Genomic DNA, 19,282 nt, shown 5'->3' on the forward strand with positions numbered 1-19,282 from the left:
GTGAACTTGTAGTTTTTTGTGTTTCATTCCACTACTGTTGACCTGAAAGGAACAGTTGAAGGGACTGGAATGTCTGACTGGCTCCAAGGTCTACCGTGTATCCCTTGTTGTTATGCCACATACATTGTGTTTAATGAGATTAGAGCGGACTGAAAGCCTTAGGAAATTAGGAGAGGGAAATGAGAAAAGTTACCCTGGGGCAATTATTTTAAAGTTTTGATGGTTTAAAATGACTTTTTTTTTTTTTTTTAAAGATTTTTAAAAATTTATTTCAAAGGCAAGAGTTACAGAGAGGCAGGGCGGGGAGTAGGGGGGAATCTTCCATCTGCTGGCTCATAACCCAAATGACTGCAGTGGCCAGAGTGGGACTAATCCAAAGCCAGGAGCCAGGAGATTTCTCTGAGTCTCCCACGCAGGTGCAGGGGGCCCAGGGACATGGGCCATCTTCCACTGCTTTTCCAGACCACAGCAGAGAGCTGGATGGGAAGTGGAGCAGCCCGGACCTGAACCAGGGCCCATATGGGATGCTGGCACCTCAGGCGGTGATTTTACCTGCTATGTCACAGTGCCAGCCCTTTAAAAATTTCTATAAGCAAAACAACAATTTGAAAGTATTTTTAAAGATTCAGTAAACATACTTCATCCCACTGTCTTAATAAATTTCTCCTTCAGCTCTGCCTATATTTTTTCACATTATTAAATTTGTAACACTCAGAGTCTGCTTTTTTCACTTTAACATTTTTGCAAATTGTTTAATTTTTATAATATTTTTGGCTTCATAACCTATGGTATTGATATATCCTAACCACCTCCCTTTGAGTGAACCACAATATTTTTATTATTAAATAATACCCAAGTTGTTTTATTTTTAAAGATTATTTATTTGAAAGGCAGAGTTAGAGAGAGAAGGGAGAAGGGGAGAGGGAGAGAATCTAACACCTGCTGGTTCACTCCCCAAATGACCACAATGACAGGGGCTGGCCCAGGCCAAAGCCAGGAGTGAGGAGCCTCCTCTGGATTTCCCACTTGGGTACAGGGGCCCAACTACTTGGGCCATCTGCTGCTTTCCCAGGCACATTAGCAGGGAGCTGGATCGAAGTGGAGCAGCTGGGACTCTAATGGCGCCCATGTGGGATGCTGGAGTTGCAGGCAGACTGCTTAATCCACTGTACCACATCGCAGGCTGCATGTTAATATTTCAGTATTACAAAACGGCACTGTTGTCAATTGGGGTATTATCAGTTTTTATTTTAGGTTTCGTCTGGGATTGAGATTTCCAGGCAAAGGGGTAGAGTTTATTCTTAGGACAAGTTTTGTCATTTTGGGAAGATGTAATAAAACTGAAAGTGAGGCCAACAAATCAAGTAGCCCCCGCCCCCTCCCAGCAAACCTTCCTCCCCAAACTAAGTTACCTGAATTTCAGAGGTCATCTCAGGGTTTTATTTTGGGGACACTAGTATCTGAGCTTAGTTTAGGCTAACTAAAATAAAACAACAAAAACCACCACAGCTTGGAGAAATCTCTCGGTCTTTGAGAAAACGTAATTGTTCTTGGCAAAATAATAATAATTTTATGAGGGATGGAAGGCAGACAAGCTTTAATGAGGTGGAAGCTTTAAGAGCATTCGCCTGGCTGATTTTATCATTTGGGAGCGACTTGAACATTCGGAAACCTTGCAGCCAGCTGTCACCACACCTTATCTCCCAGCTTGGCTCAGTGCGGCCCATTCCTGCCTTGTTTGTTTTTCCCCCTTATACCGTGGCTGACGGAAGCTCAGCGGAAACCTTGGCAAAGTTTAAAGATGTGTTTTCTCCGTTGGTCTCCCGACTTTAAGAATGAGAGAATTCGAGTTTCTAGGGAATATGTGGCGTGGCTTAAATTAACCGATTTCAACAATCAAGAGGAGGTGCTTTTTCTTTAAACGAGCCTCTGGGGATTGTCCCAGGGTTTCGCTTCCCGCGTGACCGCCTTCCGCTGCCGCCAAGTACCTTCCGTCGGTCTTGGCTTCCGAGGCTCCCATTGGGTGCCAGAGTGGGCGCCCTCTAACCTCGCGCCAGGATTGGTTGCCTGGTCTCCGGTCTTTGCGGGTGATTGGTTGTCTGATCTCGCTCGGCGATTGGATGCTGGGGACCGAGGGGGTGGGAGGCGGGAATTTGTCTTGGGCTGTGCTGTGGAGGGAGGGAACTGAGCTTGGGGAGGAAAAAGGGCTGCCGAGCCCGGGGAGAGGCGGCCCGGGGCCCCCTTTATCTGCTTTCTGAAACTGTCTTCCTTTTCTCTGGTGACTCGGAGCCGAGGGAGCGCTGCTTCGGCTTTCCCGGGACAGGCAAGTCTGAGGGAGCTTGGGGCCGGCGGGGGCCGGGCCGCCGCACAGGCGAGTTCGCCGGGGCTGAGGTGTTGCATGGTGGGTTTCACGTGTCTGGGCCCGCGTGGGCTTGTTGGTTGCAGGGGAAGCGAGTAGGTTTCCGCCAGGCTTCCTTTTCAGAGCTCTACGGAGAGAATTAGCAGATGCTGGGACGGAGACGTGCAGTCCGGATGCTTTAAGGAGCACGCGGAGAGGTTAAGGTTATTGTTGGCCTCGGTTGAGTTGCTGTTTTTACCATCTCTCCACCTTCGCAGGTGGAATTTATTTATTACCTTTTCACTGTTGCAAATAGTTCCTTACTTGATAACTGTATATCACCGCCCCCCCCCCCTTCCGCCGGCATTGATTTTAATTTCCTTAGGAGAGAGTTACCGGAAGAGAGGTCTGTGGACTTCTCTTCACAAAAGTGCAGTCGTGCCCCGAAATTGCTGGCAGTTTTTAGAGGCACCTTCGGTGCCGTGTGTGTGGATCCGCGGGCCAGGCCGGTGGTCTGGAGAAGGTGGGGCTTGCAGCGGCTCCCCTCTTCTGCGTCAGACGCTGGCGAGGTACACCCAGCCCTGGCCGATTGCCATAGAGACCCTTCCAGGCAGGTAGGGTTGTGTCAGCCCCGCAGATGAAGGAACAGACTTCGGACATGTAAACAAGAATTAGTGCGCGCCTCCCTTTGTGCCAGGGTCCTTTTCTCCCTTTAAGGTAGGGATACTTGCAGAGGAAGATTTTAGACTAGGGAAGTCCAAAAGACACATCAGGGTAACACATGATGCCCTGTCAGTGATGGGGAACCTGTCTGTGCTACCCAACACCGGGCGCAGGTTTTTCTTTCTACCTGGAGGACCACACAAAGGGAGACACAGGAAGGTGCAGAATAGGAGGAGAAAAAGCTGGGCGGTGGAGTTGGAGAGCTGCCTGCAGAATTGATTTCCGTCGGTTGCGTACGGTAATGGGTAATGTAATCGTGCCAGAGGCCCTAGTTTCACCAGGGCATGTGTGGTATCATTTTGGCACATTCATGTGTTTGATCTTTACAACGGTTCTACGGCGTTGGTGTTCTTCCTGTCCTTACTTCACTCGTGAGGGCACGGAGGCCTAGAGCACTCGGGTAGCTTGTCAGAAGCCTTACCAGCCATTTCCTGGCTTAAGTAGGGATGCAAAGCTGGCTTTCCCCGACAAGATAAACTCTCAGCCACTGTGATTCATAAGACAAGGTCATTGTTTTGCTTGCATTTGTTTTCATATCGGTACTATTAACTTCAAAAAGTTAATAGGGAATGCAAATTATGCAAAAAACTGCATGGATTTCAGAAACCTCGAAACCACAATAAAGTTTCCACAAACTTTTTGAAGAACCTTTGTGGGCTTATTACTTCCGGTTTATTTCAAGGTTTCTGTCCTAATGTTAGATTGCTGGTTTTCTTTGGCACTGTCTCAGTATTCATTTCCATTTCTGTTGCAGTTCAAGAAGCTGAGGTAAACACGAGTACTATGTCTTCAGTGGGGTCTGAATATACAATTGGTGGAGTAAAGATTAACTTTCCTTGTAAAGCTTACCCCTCACAGCTTGCTATGATGAATTCTGTAAGTATTTTTCAGCAACCAAGCCTTCATTAAAAAAAACTGTGTGACTGCATTTATATTTTCAGTTAATGGATTGAAAATATTTCTTGGGTTCATTTGGAAGAACATCTAGCCTTTAGGAAGATATATACACAGTATTGTATATATCCACAGTTGGAGGGCAAGAAAGAATACTCCAAAAAATGTTGTCACTTTATTTGGAACTTCTGTTTACTTTATTGACTGATTGCTTTCTACAAAGTATTTAGTATGTTTTGCACAGAATAATGGATTTATCAACTAGTTGTTTTGAAGTGCAGAAGTCCCTCTGTATTGATGGTGGACGGATTCTAGAACCCATCTCCCCCACCACCCAAAACAAAATCTGCAGATTTGTACGTTTCTTGAATAAAAGGAAATTATACTTACATACTCTGTGCATATCTACCCATATACTTTAAATCATCTCTAGGTTACTCACTGAAAACAATGTAAATACTATGGAAACAGATATATTGTGTAATAATGACATGAAGCAATCTGTAGATACTCAATCCAAATGTGTTTTCTGCCCTCCCCAGCCTGACTGCTGCTGCAGAATAGTTTTCCATCTGGTTGGTTGAATCCATAGATATGGACATCTATTTCAGTCCTATAGAAAATTTATATACAGGGGCTGGCGCTGTGGTGTAGTGGACTAAGGCTCTGTCTGCGATGCTGGCATCCTGTATGGGTGCTGGTTCATGTCCTGGCTTCTCCTCTTCCGATCCAACTGACTGCTATGACTTTGGAAAGCAGTAGAAAATGGGCCCTTGCACCAGCGTGGGAGACAAGGAAGAAGCTGGCTTCAGATCAGCTCAACTGGATGACAGGAGTTTATGCACATTAACAGGGAACTGGATCAGAAACAGACCAGCCAGGACTTGAACCAGTGCTCTGATACTGGATGCCTGCATTGCAGGTGGTGGCTTAACCTGATGTGCCACAGCACTGCCTCTTGATTACCATTTACTTTTTTTTTTTCATTTTTTGACAGGCAGAGTTAGTGAGAGAGAGAGACAGAAAGGTCTTCCTTCCGTTGGTTCACCCCCCAAATGGCTGCTACGGCTGGCGCACTACGCTGATCCGAAGCCAGGAGCCAGGTGCTTCTCCTGGTCTCCCATGCGGGTGCAGGGCCCAAGAACCTGGGCCATCCTCCACTGCCCTCCCGGGCCACAGCAGAGAGCTGAACTGGAAGAGGAGCAACCAGGACTAGAACCCGGGGTGCCAGCGCTGCAGGAGGAGGATTAGCCAAGTGAGCCGCGGCGCCGGCCCCCGATTAGTTTTTATGAAAGATATCGTAGAAATTAGTATATTACAGTTTCACAGAAATGATTGCTGTTTTGACAATTTGCCACAGATTGCTTTCTTCTGTGTCTTCTCTTGGGTTTCATAAGCTTGTAAATACAACATAAGCTTAGAGAGGTATGAAGGAATAAAGTTTAAACCAAATACTAGTTCTTTTTGGAATTGTTGTGTTCCCTGGAGTTCAGCCTCACTTCTCCTTGTTCTGTTTGTACTCCCCATGGAAAGATACCCTAATAAGGTAAAATTTTTATTGATTTTTTTATTTGTTTGTGTGTTCATAGATTGTCAGAGGTTTAAACAGTAAACAACATTGTTTGTTGGAGAGCCCCACAGGAAGTGGAAAAAGTTTGGCCTTACTTTGTTCTGCTTTAGCGTGGCAACAATCTCTTCTTAATGGTAAGTAGTTGCTTGATAACATCAGATTGTTTATTGGAACCTGAAAACAATATAGTTGAGTACCTTTATCCAGACTGGTTTAACCATGTGCTAGCTAATTAAATACTCTTTCGGAATGGTGATTAAGACGCTGCTTGGGATGCCTATGTCCCTTATCAAGGTGGGCCCAGCTGAGTCCAGGCTCTGTTCCTGATGCCAGCTTCTTGGTAACATACACCCTGCCAGTCAACAGCAGAGAGCTGGACTGGAAGAGGAGCAACTGGGACTAGAACCCGGCACCCATATGGGATGCCAGCATCGCAGGCGGAGGATTAACCAAGTGAGCCATGGTGCCGGCCCCCATAGTGTTTTCATTATATACGTTTTTTTGTGATCTGTTTAAAGATTCCTCATATGTATGGATTTCAAAATTTTTTTCACTAAGATAACCGTCATTTTTTTTATGCAAGAACTTAGTTTTTATTTTAAACATTTTTATTTTATTTGAAAGATGAAAGAGAGAGAAAGAAAGAGAGATATCTCATATCTGCTGGTTCACTTCCCAAATGAGGTAGGGCTAGGCCCAAACCCACAGCATGGAACTCAATCCCAGTTTCCCATGTAGGTGGCAGGGACCCAACTGCTTAAGCCAATAGTTGTTGCCTTCAGGGTGTGTGTTAGCAGGAAGCTAGAATTAGGAGCAGAGCTGGAACTGGAGCCCAGGCACTCCGGTGTGGGGTGCAAACATGTGAAGCAGTGTGCCAAAGCACTATGCCAACACCTGCCTCTAAAGTTACCTTTTAATTAGATTCCCTTGAATTTTTGAAGCATAATTGTACATTAAAAATAGAGATTTTTTTTTTTTTCATTCTTAGGGAAGCCAGTCGATGAGGGCTCACACAAAAAAGCTGAAGAACCATTGTCATGTTGTTGTACATGCCACTCGAAGACTTTTACAAACAATGAAATGAACCAACGAACTTCACGTCATTTCAACAGTCCAAGCAGACTACCTTCTGAAAAAAGTGGAGCTTCATCAACTTGTCAAGGTAATTTACATTTTGGGTGGGTCTGTGTATCTAATAGGGGCCTTAATTCTTACTGTTATGAGACCTAATTTAGATAAATTTAGTTAGCATGTAAATCATTTTGTGTCTCTAATTTTTCTGGAATTATTTTAAGATAATATACACCGTAGTCAAAAATCCTTGAAATTTTTTTTTGTTATTGTTAATTTATTGAGACAATTTTTTAAATAATTTTTTTTACTTTTTAAGATTTATTTATTTATTTGAAAGTTAGAATCACAGAGACAGAGGGAGACAGAAAAGGAGAGATCTTCCATCCTCTGGTTCACTCCCCAAATGGCCACAATGGACAGGGCTGGGCCAGGTTGAAGCCAGGAAACGGGAGCTTCATCTCAGTCTACCATGTGGATTCAGGGGCTCAAGTACTTGGCTTGGATCATCTTCTGCTTTGCCTTTGTGTTGTGGGCCCTTAATCCACATGAGAGACCCAGAAGAAGCTGCTGGCTTCTGGCTTTGGTGTGACTTTGCCTTTCAAATAAAATAAATATTTTTTTTTTTAATTACTTTTTGACAGGCAGAGTAGACAGTGAGAGAGAGAGAGAGAAAGGTCTTCCTTTGCTGTTGGTTCACCCTTCAGTGGCTGCCGCGGCCGGCGTGCTGCAGCTAGCCCATTGCACTGATCCGAAGCCAGGAGCCAGGTGCTTCTCCTGGTCTCCCATGGGGTGCAGGGCCCAAGCACTTGGGCCATCCTCCACTGCACTCCTGGGCCATAGCAGAGAGCTGGCCTGGAAGAGGGGCAACTGGGACAGAATCCGTTGCCCCGACCGGGACTGGAACCCGGGGTGTCAGCGCTGCAGGCAGATAATTAGCATATTGAGCCACGTCGCTGACCAATAAAATAAGTATTTTTTTAAAAGTCTGTTTAGGGGCCGGCGCTGTGGCACAGTGGGTTAACGCCCTAGCCTGAAGTGCCAGCATCCCATATGGGCGCTGGTTCGAGACCTGGCTGCTCCACTTCCGATCCAGCTCTCTGCTATGGCCTGGGAAAGCAGTAGAAGATGGCCCAAGTCCTTGGGACCCTGCACCGGTACAGGAGACCTGGAAGAAGCTTCTGGCTCCTGGCTTCTGGCTTCAGATTGGCACAGCTCCAGCTGTTGTGGCCAATTGGGGAATGAGCCATCAATGGAAGACCTCTGTCTGTGTGTGTGTGTGTGTGTAACTCTGACTTTCAAGTAAATAACTATATCTTTAAAAAAAAGTCTTTTTTTTTTTTTGTCAGGCAGAGTGGACAGAGAGAGAGACAGAGAGAAAGGTCTTCCTTTGCCGTTGGTTCACCTTCCAATGGCTGCCACTGCCGCCGCGCTGTGGCCGGCGCACCGTGCTGATCCGTAGGCAGGAGCCAGATGCTTCTCCTGGTCTCCCATGGTGTGCAGAGCCCAAGCACTTGGGCCATCCTCCTCTGTACTCCCGGGCCATAGCAGAGAGCTGGCCTGGAAGAGGAGCAACCAGGACAGAATTTGGCGCCCCGACTGGGACTAGAACCCGGTGTGCTGGTGCCACAAGGCAGAGGATTAGCCTGTTGAGACACAGTGCCGGCCTAAAAAAAAGTCTTTAATTTTTCTGTTATTAGATTATTTTCCTATTGTTAAATTTTTTATTGCTACTTTTTTTTTTGGACAGGCAGAGTGGATAGTGAGAGAGAGAGACAGAAAGAAAGGTCTTCCTTTTTGCCATTGGTTCACCCTCCAATGGCCGCTGTGGCCGGCTCATCGCGCTGATCCGAAGGCAGGAGCCAGGTGCTTCTCCTGGCCTCCCAAGCGGGTGTAGGGCCCAAGCACTTGGGCCATCCTCCACTGCACTCCTGGGCCATAGCAGAGAGCTGGCCTGGAAGAGGGGCAACCGGGATAGAATCCGGCGCCCCAACCGGGACTAGAACCTGGTGTGCCGGTGCTGCAAGGCGGAGGATTAGCCTGTTAAGCCACGGCGCCGGCCAATTGTTACTGTTTCAGATTTAACATTTATGACCCATTTTTCAAAAAAAAAAAAAAAAATTGCGTCTATTTGAAAAGCAAAGATAGACAGGTAGACATATTTTCTATCCTCTGGTTCACTTCTCAAAGGCTTGCAATAGGCAGTCTGGGCCAGGCCAAAGCCAGGATTGCAGAACTCAATCTAGGTCTCTCACCTGGGTGACTGGAACCCAGGTACTCGAGCCGTCTCCTGCTGCCTCTCAGCATATGCATTAGCAGGAAGCTGGAATTGAGAGCACGGCTGGATCTTGAACCCAGGCACTCTCAGATGGGATATGCGTGTCCCAAGCAGCATCCTAACAACTCTACCAAATGTCCACCTCTGATTGTTGTTTTGGTAAATTGGGATTACTCTTATGTGTTACATGGCAATTAAGCTTTTCTAAAACTAAATTAAGACTTAGTAAACATTTCCAACATCTTTAATGGGTCTGTGCATTAAGTCCATATGAGTCCATTGACTTATTTGGAACAGGGTTTCTCAACTGTTTATATTAACAGTTGGAATAGTTTTTTGTTTTGGGAGCTGTCCTGTGTATTGTGAGATGCTTGAAAGGACCCCTGGCCTCTAACACTAGAACCGGTAGTACTATCTCTTTTTGAACAACCAAAAGTGTCTCCAGGCCTTGGTCCATTTCCCTAGGTAAGGAGTAGTAGTGTTAACCTGTGCCCTGATTGAGTATCACTGAACTAGATTGTTTTGTTGTTTTTGTACTGGTTTTCCTGGATATTGCAGAGCTCAGAATTAAATACCTTGCCTAAAATCTGTATGAAAATCCAAAGAATAGCCAAGATATTTTTGAAGCAGCAGATCTGAGTGAGCAACTTGATTTACCAGATGTCATGATTGATTTTACAGGACATAAAGCTGCAGTCATTAATAAAGTCTGATGATAGCACAGTGATAGGCCAGTGTATTTTTTTTTAAGATTTATTTATTTTACTTGAAAGTCAGGGTTACGCAGGGAGTGGAGAGGCAGAGAGAGAGAGAAGTCTTCTCTCCGCTGGCTCACACCCCAATTAGCCACAACGGCCGGTGCTGTGCTGATCAGGAACCAGGAGCTTCCTCCAGATCTCCCATGTGGGTGCATGGGCCCAAGGACTTGGGCCATCTTCCACTGCCTTCCCCGGGCCATAGCAGAGAGCTGGAAGTGGAGCAGCTGAGACTCAAACTGGCACCCACATGGGATGCTGGCTCTGCAGGTGGTGGGTTTACCTGCTACACCACAGCACTGGCCCCAGACCAATGTAAATGTATAAAGAACCAAACTCAAGTTCCACATACATCTAGAAACTTTTTATTTTTATAGAAGTTCTCGTGCAGAGCGTAGGGGAAAAGAGGGACTTTTCCATATGTAGTATTGGGACTGTTAGGTACCCATATGGTGAAAATTGACATTGGAAGCCTACTTTACACCATGCACAAAAATCCATTCTAGGTAGATTAAAGATCTGCGTATTGAAGGCAAAGCTGTTAAGATTTTAGAATATAGTGCTTTTCAAACTACTTGTGTTCTTAAGACCCCTAGGAAGAAACATAACTTGCAAATGGAACGGGATAGTGGATCAGGGAAGTTCTGGGTCTTTCATCCCTATTTTAGAAATTTTAAGCAGTATTTTTTTTTTTTAAAGTCCTCTTAAAAACTTTAAAAGCAATAGTGTGTGGCATAGATTCACTTATGTGTTTGTGTAGGCCTAAACTTGTTTTTTGAAAAGTGTGTTGAACTTGCTTATGTAGATTTTTCACCCTGTAAATAGTATTTAAATCCTTTAAAATCAAGGACTGTTTGTTTTTCATGGAATCTGGCTATTGTTTTTTTTTTTTTTTTGACAGGCAGAGTAGATAGTGAGAGAGAGAGAGACAGAGAGAAAAGTCTTCCTTTTTGCCGTTGGTTCACCCTCCAATGGCCGCTGCGGCTGGCTCATCGCGCTGATCCGAAGCCAGGAGCCAGGTGCTTCTCCTGGTCTCCCATGCGGGTGCAGGGCCCAAGGACTTGGGTCATCCTCCACTGCCTTCCCGGGCCCTAGCAGAGAGCTGGCCTGGAAGAGGGGCAACCGGGATAGAATCCGGCGCCCCAACCGGGACTAGAACCCGGTGTTGCCGGCGCTGCAAGGCAGAGGATTAGCCTGTTAAGCCACAGCGCCGGCCCTGGCTATTGTATGAACTCAGTATAATAGATGAGTTGTAAATTAGTTCAAGCCGAGGATGTGCAAGGAATTTACAGTGGGGAGCAAAGACGATGCTACCTTTCCAAATCCTCACATATAGGAAAAGGGAAAAACCAGTATATAGAAATAGTTAAGAACAGGGTTATAAACATTAAGGAAAAAGGAAATGTGTTTGCTGTGTTCCCGGGGTGTTGGGTTTGGCTGTATGCCTAGGGCTTACACTTAGACTTTAGAGTCAGCAGGACTCAGCCACATCCAGCTCTGCCACTTCAGCAGCCATGTGATGTTGGGCAAGTTAGAGAATTCTCATTTGGTAGTCAGATTGTCAAGTGGGGATAATTAACATTACTGGGTGATTAAGAAGTCATTGATGACTTTGACGATTAGCTTTCAGGATTGTCGTATTAAAAGATAGATTATGGCCGGTGCCGTAGCTTAACAGGCTAATCCTCCGCCTTGCGGTGCCTGCACACCGGGTTCTAGTCCCGGTTGGGGCGCCGGATTCTGTCCCGGTTGCCCCTCTTCCAGGCCAGCTCTCTGCTATGGCCCGGGAAGGCAGTGGAGGATGGCCCAAGTGCTTGGGCCCTGCATCCGCATGGGAGACCAGGAGAAGCACCTGGCTCCTGGCTTCGGATCAGCGCAGCACGCCAGCCGCAGCGGCCATTGGAGGGTGAACCAACGGCAAAAAGGAAGACCTTTCTCCCTGTCTCTCTCTCTCACTATACACTCTGCCTGTGGGGAAAAAAAAAAAATTTAAAAAGATAGATTATATGAGTTTGACTCTAATCAATATTTTTAAGCCTAACGAAGATGAAGAAGCTTAATAGAAAAAGAACATTGAGACACTATAAAGAAAGATGGTTTTTTTTTTTAAAGATTTATTTATTTATTTGAAAGTCAGAGTTACACAGAGAGGAAAGGCAGAGAGAGAGAGAAGTCTTCCATCCGATGGTTTACTCCCCAGATGGCCGCAATGGCTGGTGCTGCACCAATCTGAAGCCAGGAGCCAGGAGCTTCTTCTGGGTCTCCCACGTGGGTGCAGGGACCCAAGGAGTTGGGCCATCTTTTGCTGCTTTCCCAGGCCATAGCTTAGAACTGGATCAGAAGAGGAGCAGCCGGGACTAGAATCGGTGTCAATATGGGATGCTGGCGCTTCAGGCCAGGGTGTTAACCCGCTGTGCCACAGCGCCAGCCCCGAAAGATTTTTATTGCAATGAAATACAGTTTCCTGAGAGGATCTTAAAATTATATTTCTCAGACCTTGTTTTTGAAAGTAGGCTACAAAAATATAAATCTATTTAAACAATCAATATTGGACTTCTCCTGTAAAAAGCATGTTCGTCAAAAAGTTTGCTGTATCTGGTAAATTGGTAAAAAAGTCTTTTTGAAACATGTTCAGTATTACTTGTTTTAAACTGTGTTATGAACATTTGACAAATATTTCACCTTGGTTTCAGTTTTCTTCTGTATTGATTTCCTACGTTTAAGATTTTTATGCTAATTTTTTATTCTTACATTAGACTCTCCTGAAAAAAATACTCTGGCTGCAAAGTTATCTGCCAAGAAACAGGCATCCAAATCCAGGGATGGAAATGATGACTTTCAAGTAGACAAGAAAAGAATTCGACCCTTGGAAACTGCACAGCAGGTAAACAGAATTTGTTGGCAGTGAAATGATCTTGTTAGTTAAAGCTAACTACGGGGGGCTGGCGCAGTGGTGCAGTAGGTTAATCTTCCGCCTGCGGCACTGGCATCCCATATGGGCGCTGGTTCTAGTCCTGGTTGCTCCTCTTCTGGTCCAGTTCTCTGCTGTGGCCCAGGAGGGCAGAGGAGGATGGCCCAGGTGCTTGGGCCCCTACACCAACGTGGGAGATCTGGAAGAAGCTCCTGGCTCCTGGCTTCGGATTGGTGCAGCTCTGGCCATTGCGGCCATTTGGGGAGTGAACCAATGGAAGGAAGACCTTTCTCTCTGTGTCTCTCTCTCTCTCTCACTGTAATTCTACCTGTCAAATAAATAAATAAAAATCTTTTTTTTTTAAAAAAAGAAAGCTAACTATGTATAGTCAAGAATCAAGTTTTTTATTTATTTGAGAGGTAGAGTTATAGACATATGGAGGGAGAGACAGAGAGAGGTCATCCATACAGTGATTCATTCCCCAAATGGCTGCAATGGCCAGGAACTTCTTCCGGGTCTCCCATGTGGATGTAGGAGTCCAAGCACTTGAGCATCTTTCACTGCTTTCCCAGGCCACCAGTAGGGATTGGAAGTGGAGCATCTGGAACTTGAACTGGCGCCCATATCTAATGCCGGTATCACAGGCAGAGGCTTAATCTGCTATGCCACGGGGCCAGCCCCAAGTATCAGGTTTTCAGTGGCACTTTTGGAGATCAGTTGGGCAACATGACAGCAGTGTATTAAATGACAATATTGTAACTTCATTTTATATTTGTTACAAAAGAGTTATTACAGCATATTATTCATAGTAATGTCACTTAGGTGAAACAGAATGGTGATTCTTTCAATATATGAGTAATCGTTTTTTCCCCCACAGTTTCTAGTATTTATTTTTCTTGTCTTAGAGAGTATCATAGCTACTTGGAATTATTCCTCATGTACATTAAGACAGTAGGATATGGAGGAAAGAACATGGACCCTGGCGAAGTACAGATGTTCAAATCCTGGCTGTCATCATATGAGGAATTTGACAGTAAATTTTTAACTTAAGGTGTATTTTGGTAATACAGCTCTTTAACTTTTTAACCACTCCGTTGTTTTTAATCTAATAATGGCATTTTCTTTTGGCCAAAATAACATTGATATGAATATTTATGTTATAGGGTCTTTGATATTAATAGTTTTAGCATAATGACAGTGCTTACTTTTACGTACTATGTTCTGAAGATGGATAGATGGGGGCCAATGTTGTGATACAGCAGGTTGAGCCACTGATTACAACATTGATTGGAGTCCTGGCTTCCAATCCAGCTTCTTGCAATGCACCTGGGAAAGCAACAGAATGTGGCTCAAGTACTTGTCCAATCACGTGGGAGACTCCAGTAGAATTCCAGGCTCCTGGCTTCAGCCTGGCCCAGCCTTGCAACTGTTTGGGGAGTGAACCGGCAGATCTGGAGGAGCTTTTTCTCTCTGTCCCTCCTTCTTTATCTGTTATTCTGTCCTTCAAGTAAATGAATAAATCGTAAAAAATTGATGATAAAATTTGTACATTTCTAAAAATTACTTAATGGTTGAAATTACCAGATGTTTTAATGAAGTATACTTTTTATAAATGAACATAATGTTTTCTCAGAATTCATGGCACTGAGGTTGGGGAGGCTGAGATTTTAACAGACTTAGTTATAAATAAAAATTATTAACTGGCATGCCATTTATAGGTTTGTAATTTGGTGCTTTTAATTAAATGTATTTAAGGTGTACTTGGATTCTTATGTAATTGTATCGTTACATTGAAAATCTTTTTTAATTTTTATGATTAAGCCTTGATTTTAGAAATAGAATAAACTAGTTTATTTAGAAGATTTTCTTTAAAGATTTATTTCTATATTTATTTGAAACCAGAGAGAGAGAAAAGATCTTCCATCTGCTGGTTTACTTCCAAAATGGCCACAACATCAAGGGCTGGGCAGGCTGAAGCCAGAAGCCAGGAGCTCCATCTGGATCTTCTGCGTGGGTGTCAAGGGCCCAAATACCTAAGCCGTCTTACGCCGCTTTCCTAGGTGTTAGTAGCAGTAAGCTGGGTTGAAAGTAGAACAACTGAAACTGGAACTGGCACTCTGGTTTGGGATGCTGGCTTTGCAAGAGGTGTTAAAACTCACTGCATCCCAATGCCAGTCCTCCTCACCCTGCCGCACCACCAGTTTATTTTTGCAAAAGCACCAGTTACAATTGAAGTGCTTCTCTCTCCCCACCCCTTACTAGTATGTATGTAGAGTTGGATATTGTGAAGTAAGTCTAAACATAAAAATTTTATTCTCTGACTTCACTGGTTGTCATTTTGTCTATAAGCAAGGAATTATCAGTATAAATGCTTTTTTCTCCCCATATGACTTGAATAAATAAGTCTTTGGCAATTAGGAATAAGAACATATTCAGGAGCCAGCACTGTGGCTGCAGTGCCAGCATTCCATATGGGCACTGGTTTGAGTCCCGGCTGCTCTACTTCTAATCCAGCTCTCTTCAATGGCCTAGGAAAGCAATAAAAGATGGCTCAAGTCCTTGGGCTCCTGCACCTGTGCGGAAGACCTGGAAGAAGCTCCTGGCTTTTGATCTGCCCAGCTCTGGCTGTTGCGGCCACTTGGGGAGTAAACTAGTGGATGGAAGACCTCTCTCTCTGCCTCTGCCTCTCTGTAATGCTGCCTTTTAAATAAATAAATAAATCTAAAAAAAAAAAAAAAGAGGGACCAATGCTGTGGTGTAGCAGGTAAAGCTGCCACCTTCAGTGCTGACATCCCATATGGGCGCCAGTTCAGGTCCCAGCTGCTCCACCTCCATCCAGCGGATGAAGGACCTCTCTCTGCCTCTCATTCTCTCTCTGTGTAACTCTGATTTTCAAATAAATAAGTCCTTTTTAAATAATAATAATTTTTAAAAAAGATTTATTTATTTATTTGAAAGAGTTACATAGAGAGAGGAAAGGCAGAGAGAGAGAGAAAGAGGTCTTCCATCCTATGGTTCACTCCCCAATTGGCTGCAATGCCTGGAGCTGTGCGGATCTGAAGCCAGGAGTCAGGAGCTTCTTCTGGGTTTCCCACACGGGTGCAGGGGCCCAAGGACTTGGGCCATCTTATACTGCTTTCCCAGGCCATAGCAGAGAGCTGGATCGGAAGTGGAGCAGCCAGGTCTCGAACCAGCACCCATATGGGATGGTGGCGCTTCAGGCCAGGACATTAACCATCTGCACCACAGCACTGGCCCCAATAAATAAATCTTTATAAAAGAAAATAAAAAAATACTCAGTTTGAAAAGAAAACAGTGATATCTGTCAAAGAAGTTTAATTAAATACCCCTTGGTTTATCAGATAACTCGTATGTAATGATATTAATGATAATCAAGTAATTATATCTTTAAGAAATCATGAGAATTTACATTTTAAATTTTTTTCATGCATTCTTTTCAATGTAGAATAAGAATTACATTTTGACTTTCATTTTCCAATTAAATCTGTGATTGGACTTTTTGCTATGAATACTATGCTTGATGTTCATATGACTGGAACTATTTATAAGATCATTTTACAATACTCTAATTTTGATATGTCACTAATTAAAGCCATTTTGAGTGGGATTCAAGAGTTGTTACTATATATTTCTTTTATGTGTTATAATAAGATGCCTATTTGTGTTTTAACAATTGATTATTTGGGTTGGCGCTGTGGCATAGCAGGTAAAGCCACCACCTGCAGTGCCGGCATCCCATATGGGCGCTGGTTCAAGTCCTGGCTGCTCCACTTCCAATCCACCTCTCTGCTGAGGCCTGGGAAAGCAGTGGAGGATGGCCCAAGTACCTGGGCCCCTGCGCCTATGTGGGAGACCCGTTAGAAGCTCTTGGCTCCTGGCTTCAGATCCGCGCAGCTCCGGCTGTTGGGGCCAATTGGAGAATGAACCAGCAGATGGAGGACCTCTCTCTCTCTCCCTCTCCCTCCCTCTCTCTCTCTCTCTCTCTCTCTGCCTCTCCTTTCTGTGTAACTCTGACTTGCAAATAAATAAATCTTTTTTAAAAAAATTATTACCAGTTAGAAAGCTTTTTTATTTTTGGATGTGTAAAAAAAAAGCTGTTTTGATGTTCTATAACTAACTAGACTGTCAGACTTTTTAGTTTACATTAAAGTTCATTTTGTTTCTATGTTTACAGATTAGAAAACGTCATTGTTTTGAAAAGGAAGAAATTCATTTGAATGCAAAAGTTGTTTCAGAAGAGACTGTAACACTTAACTCTCCATCAGAAAAGATAAACTCCTTTTCACCACAAAATGTATGTATGTATGTATGTATGTGATTATTCAGTTTAAAGAAGGAAACTGGGATTTTTTAAATCCATTCTTGGAAAAAGAGAAGAAAAAAGCTTAGAAGTCCTATGTTGTGTCATACCTCTGCTACTGGTATGTGGGATGGTAAACAGTGTACTGTCTGCCTCAGATCCTCATCTATAAAATGAAAGAATTAGACTGCAGAGAGATCTGAAAATTATTTTTTTCGATTTAAAATATTCTAATGTTTGTGAACTCCAAGAGTGCAGTGTACTGTCTGCCTCAGATCCTCATCTATAAAATGAAAGAATTAGACTGCAGAGAGATCTGAAAATTATTTTTTTCGATTTAAAATATTCTAATGTTTGTGAACTCCAAGAGTGTCCCTAGGGCAGTGGTTTTCAAGGAGGAATCCTAGGGACTGTAGAGATTCCTGACGTGTTTTTTGGGTTGTCCTCGAGATTAAAAGTATTTTCATAATAGTATTATTATGTTAGTTGCCTCTTTTATTGTCCTGACATTTGTACTGGCAGTGCAGAAAATATTAATGAATAAAACTGTAACCAAATCATATTGATGGTACTTTTCTTTACCATCATTTATTTATAGTTTAAAAAAAGTCCATTTTACTTAAGAATGTCCTTAATGAAGCAGTAAAAATGAGTAGTTAAATTATTAAATTTTAGCCCTTGAGATTTTTAATATTCTGTGTGAGGAAGTGAATAGTGCCCATAAAACTTGCATACATGTCTTGAGGAGAAGCACTTGTGGAGTAGTTTGGATTGTGAGCTGAGCTAGCCGCTTTATACTATGCTTGATAATTGTTGATGATAAATGGAGTGAGGTTGATAAAATTTGAGTGTTTTAATGGAAATCAGAAATTAGAAAAGTTTGTAACTGCTGTAAGCATGCAGCTTTCTGATATTTATAGACTTTTTTGGTTAAATTGCTAGTGATATCTCAGAATGTAACTTTTTGCTGTTGTATAATGAAATATGTCAACATTTCCAAGAGCTATAAACGCAGTGAGCTCGATGTCATGCAAATGTCCAGTACATGATATTACAAAGATATCTGGAAAACGTTCATTCTAAGTGCACGACAGACCTATAACTGTTTTTTCTCTGCCCTATCACCCCATTCCTAGGCCTCTGTGTTTTTGTCATCAGTTACTATAGATTTAGTTTGCGTTTTCTTGTTGATCTTCACAGAAGCCTTAGAGTTAGAGAAGTCACGTAGGAGTTTCTAAAGTTAAATTGTTAATCATCATCATTGTAATATGTGATAGATGTTTGAATCTGCCTATTTTTTCTTGTTTTCTTTCATGGGACCTTATTTTTTTTGGTGGCCGTACTGTTAGTATGAATTCGTATACATACTTATTATCTATTTGCTGTATAAGAATGTAGTGTTGGCCGGCACCACGGCTCACTTAGCTAATCCTCCGCCTGCGGCGCTGGCACCCCAGGTTCTTGTCCCGGTTGGGGCGCCAGATTCTGTCCTGGTTGCTCCTCTTCCAGGCCAGCTCTCTGCTGTGGCCTGGGAAGACAGTGGAGGATGGCCCTACCTGCATGGGAGACCAGGAGGAAGCACCTGGCTCCTGGCTTTGGATCGGTGCAGTACGCCGGCCATAGTAGCCATTTTGGGGGTGAACCAACGGAAGGAAGACCTTTCTCTCTCTCTCTCACTGTCTAACTCTGCCTGTCAAAAAAAAAAAAAGAATGTAATGTCCATCTCATTCATGCGGAACTTTAGTGCCTAGAGCAGCATATATCACATATTAGTTACCTAGTAAATATATTTTTTAAAGATTTCTTTATTTATTTGAAAGGCAGAGTTACAGAGAGACAGAAAGAGAAAGAGAGAGAGGTCTTCCATCTGCTGGTTCACTCCCCAAATGGCTGCAAAGGCTGGAGCTAGGCCGATCAGGAGCCACGAGCTTCTTCAGGGTCTCCCATGCAGGACTTGGGCCATCTTCTGCTGCTTTCCCGGGCCATAAGAGAGCTGATGGGAAGAGAAGCAGCCAGTACCCGAACTAGCTCCCATAGGGGATGTCAGCACTGCAGGCAGCAGCTTTACCTGCTACACCACAGCGCTGGCTGTCCTAGTAAATATTGTTTGTGGAATCTTAGTGAATTTTTTTTTAAATGATTTATTTATATATTCACTTGAAAGGCAGAATTTACAGGGAGAGAAAGAGAGAGAGAGAGCGTGAGAGCGAGCGAGCGCAGCTGGTTCACTCCCCAAGTAGCTAAAATGGCTGGGACTGGGCCAAGCTGAAGCTAGAAGCCTGGAGCCCCATCCTGGTCTCCCATGTGGGTGACAGGGACTCTAGCACTTGGGCCATCTTCTGCTTTCCCAGGCACATTAGCAGGGAGCTGGATCAGAAGCAGAACTGGGGTTCTTATGGGACACAGGCAGTAGCTTAACCT

General features: G+C 43.8%; 1 protein-coding gene across 1 annotated transcript in view; it reads left to right on the forward strand.

The window, feature by feature from the left end:
• The first annotated feature begins 2,166 nt into the window (after nt 1-2,166).
• BRIP1 (BRCA1 interacting helicase 1) overlaps nt 2,167-19,282 on the forward strand; it is a 208,413-nt gene continuing 191,297 nt past the window's right edge. The window contains 6 exon segments of the mRNA XM_062174775.1: nt 2,167-2,323; nt 3,816-3,937; nt 5,545-5,659; nt 6,514-6,687; nt 12,386-12,513; nt 16,736-16,855. Coding sequence (XP_062030759.1) covers nt 3,845-3,937; nt 5,545-5,659; nt 6,514-6,687; nt 12,386-12,513; nt 16,736-16,855 — 630 coding nt within the window. The 5' untranslated portion in view covers nt 2,167-2,323; nt 3,816-3,844.

The sequence above is a fragment of the Lepus europaeus genome, chromosome 18 (genome assembly GCF_033115175.1).
Source record: "Lepus europaeus isolate LE1 chromosome 18, mLepTim1.pri, whole genome shotgun sequence".
NCBI classification, from domain to species: Eukaryota; Metazoa; Chordata; class Mammalia; order Lagomorpha; family Leporidae; genus Lepus; species Lepus europaeus.